The sequence below is a fragment of the Dama dama genome, chromosome 26 (genome assembly GCF_033118175.1).
Source record: "Dama dama isolate Ldn47 chromosome 26, ASM3311817v1, whole genome shotgun sequence".
Taxonomy (NCBI): Eukaryota; Metazoa; Chordata; class Mammalia; order Artiodactyla; family Cervidae; genus Dama; species Dama dama.
The window spans coordinates 25,965,878-25,969,431 of record NC_083706.1 but is presented as its reverse complement, the minus strand read 5'-3'; the positions used below and the strand labels follow the sequence as shown (position 1 = coordinate 25,969,431).

The 3,554-nt window shown below is 43.1% G+C and overlaps 1 protein-coding gene across 1 annotated transcript; it reads left to right on the top strand.

Annotated features, from left to right (window-relative positions):
• The first annotated feature begins 436 nt into the window (after positions 1-436).
• LOC133047113 (trace amine-associated receptor 4) lies at positions 437-1,480 on the top strand. The gene has a single exon (XM_061130155.1). The coding sequence runs from the start codon at positions 437-439 to the stop codon at positions 1,478-1,480; it is 1,044 nt and encodes a 347-aa protein (XP_060986138.1).
• The last annotated feature ends 2,074 nt before the right edge of the window (positions 1,481-3,554 follow it).

The following is a 3,554-nucleotide window of genomic DNA, read 5'->3' as shown; positions in this document are numbered from 1 at the left end:
GAAAATTCCTGATCTGCCCATGTTTTCAGAATCCTGAGTAAGAACATATTGGCACAATCAGAACATGCATTTACCTGGGTTATTTAGATGTTGGGTGACAATATTTATTTACTTGTATTTAGTCCCTTTCTAATCAAGGGATGGTCTTTTGATTAATAGCACTGGCATTTCCCAAGAGCTGATGAGAAAAGCAGACTCTTAGTCCCCACCCCAGAACTAGAATCTGTGTTTTGAAAAGATTTCTAACTGATTCATTTGCACATTAAAGTTATGAAGCATCACTCACGGTCAGTAGGGAGCTTATTCCAGGATCGAAAGTGCAGTTAGTTGGGCCTCTCTGAAAAGCTGCACTATTTTTATTGTTTTTCTTTCACAGGAAAGAGAAAAAAACACAGTATTTCTGCAAAAGACTCATAGTACCCATAAGACAAAGACAATGAATTCACTGGACCTTTGGGACCCTTCAGAAGTACAATTCTGCTTTGCTCTGGCGAACAATTCATGCCCTAGAAACATGAGGTCTGGGCTGAGTGCCTGTGCCATGTATGTGGTCATGATTGGTGCCATAGTAATGACCATGCTGGGCAACCTGGTTGTGATCATTTCCATTGCCCACTTCAAGCAGCTCCACTCCCCCACCAACTTCCTGATCCTCTCCATGGCCACCACTGACTTCTTGCTGAGCTGTGTGGTCATGCCCTTCAGTATGATCCGGTCCATTGAGTCCTGCTGGTACTTTGGAGATCTCTTCTGCAAAGTCCACAGCTGCTGTGACATCATGCTCTGTACCACCTCCATCTTCCACCTCTGCTTCATCTCAGTGGACCGCTACTATGCTGTCTGTGACCCTTTACATTATGTCACCAAAATTACCGTCTCTCTCGTAGGAGTCTTTCTACTCATCAGTTGGTCCATTCCCATCTTTTTTGCTTTCGGCCTAGTATTCTCAGAATTAAACATAATTGGTGCAGAAGACTTTGTGGCAGCCATTGACTGTACAGGTTTATGTGTGCTAATATTTAACAAGCTCTGGGGGGTGCTGGCCTCCTTTATAGCCTTCTTTCTCCCTGGGACAGTAATGGTGGGAATTTACATACATATTTTCACAGTAGCCAGGAAGCACGCTAAGCAAATTGGTACAGGTTCTATGATGAAACACATTGGGTCAGAAAGCAAAATGAAGGCATCAACCAAAACAGAAAGCAAGGCCACCAAGACTTTGAGCATCGTCATGGGAGTATTTGTGTTGTGTTGGCTGCCCTTTTTTGTCTTGACAATCACAGACCCTTTCATTAATTTTACAACGCCTGAAGATCTGTACAATGTCTTTCTCTGGTTGGGCTATTTTAATTCCGCTTTCAATCCCATTATATATGGTATGTTTTATCCTTGGTTTCGCAAAGCATTGAGGACAATTGTCTCAGGAACAATCTTCCACCCTGACTCTTCCAGCCTAAACATATTTCCTGCATGTGCTTAGGGAATGCTCTCCATTCTCTGCAATTCTTTCCTGCTAAGGAAACTGGGTGTTCTTTCCCCATAGAGGTAAGGGTGTAGATTGACTAGATATGGATATTCTTCCAGTTGGTGTAATAGACACCTGTGTATTAGTCACTCAGTTGTGTCAGACTCCTTGTGACACCATAGATTATAGCCCACCAGGCTCCTCTCTCCATGGAATTCTCCAGGCAAGGATACTGGAGTGGGTTGCCATTCCCTTCTCCAGGAGATCTTCCTGACCCAGGAATCAAACCCTGCATTGCAAGTGGATTCTTTACCATCTGAGCCACCAGCTGGTGTAATAGACACCTAGGTGGAATCAATAGATCTAGCCTTCTAGTTATACCAGAGTTCCCAATGTGGTCAATTTCTGGGGTTGTGGGGGAGATACCTCCAGTAAAAAGAAACTCTCCCAAGACTTGTTGATTCCCAAATTTCCAAAATTAGAGATTTAGCTTTTCACACCTTTGGCATGTCAGATGGGGATCTTCTTTTTATCCTGTAAACATCAAAAGAGGAGACAGTTGGACTTCACACTTTTAATAGCCATGTAGAGTTTATCTAAGTCTTCCCTGAGATTACTACATTTTGGGAGAGTGGGGAGAGCTTGAGAACACTGTGAGGCTGAATTACAGAGCATGTGAGGACATGAGAAGGGAGAAGGAAGCAGCTGCGGTTGCTTCCAGTTTTACTGATTCTGATTTAATCTCTTAAAAAAGAATTCAAGTGACTTTTGCAATAGTTTGATAAAATTGGACTGTCTCATTAAATAAGCAGAATGGATTTTAGAAATGTATTCTTTCTCTAACATATGTTTTTGATCTATAGAGTCACATGGCCTACATATATACACACAAGTGCTGTGGACATCTCTTTGGCTGTGTGTGCACATTTTATTCACCAAGATTAAGCTTCATTCACAAAACTGAAGTTCTTTCCCTCCCTAGTGTTTTGGTTGATATTTACTGCCTCAGTGATTGTCTCTTCTCCATGTTGTTTTGCTTTTCTCCTCCTTCTCCTGCCCTAGAAACCTATTTCACCGAATTGCGTCCTTTATGATCTTTTCACCCTTCACACGATTACTCTGTCTCACCCAGTGGTCTTTAGCCTGGCACAGTTTTGCCCCTTGAGTGCCTTTGGCAAAGTCTAGAGACATTTTGGGTTCTTATAGCTAGGGAGGGAGTTCTACTGACATTTCAAGGGCAGAGGTAAAAGATACTGACAAAAATCATACAGTGCATGGAACAGCCTCCCTGACAACAAAGGATTATCTGGCCCCAAACTTCAATAGTGCCATGATTGAGAAATTCTGCTCTAACCTTATTTAGCCTCACAGCCTCCATGTATTTCTCTCAAATGTATTTATTTTCAGTTCTGTCATTTCCCCCAAATTTGAGCTTCTCTTACTACCAGAGGAGGATTTTTTTGGTGTCCCGATAAAATCTTAAATTCAATGTAACTGACATCTTCCTTCTGTGTTCCCTGCCCCCCTTCATCACCCCATTCCTGTCTCTTCTGCCTCCTGCTTTGTACTGGAGTTGCATGATTAGTCATTCAGTTCAGTTCAGTCACTCAGTTGTGTCTGACTCTTTGCAACCCCATGAACCGCAGCACGCCAGGCCTCCCTGTCCATCACCAACTCCCAGAGTCCACCCAAACTCATGTCCACTGAGTCAGTGATGCCATCCAACCATCTCATCCTCTGTCATCCCCTTCTTCTCCTGCCTTCAATCTTTCCCATCATCAGGGTCTTTTCAAATGAGTCAACACTTCGCATCAGGTGGCCAAAGTATTGGCGTTTCAGCTTCAACATCTGTCCTTCCAATGAACACCCAGGACTGATCTCCTTTAGGATGGACTGGTTGGATCTCCTTGCAGTCCAAGGGACTCTCAAGAGTCTTCTCCAACACCACAGTTCAAAAGCATCAATTCTTTGGCACTCAGCATTCTTCACAGTCCAACTCTCACATCCATACATGACCCCTGGAAAAACCATAGCTTTGACAAGATGGACCTTTGTTGGCAAAGTAATGTCTCTGCTTTTTAATTCATTC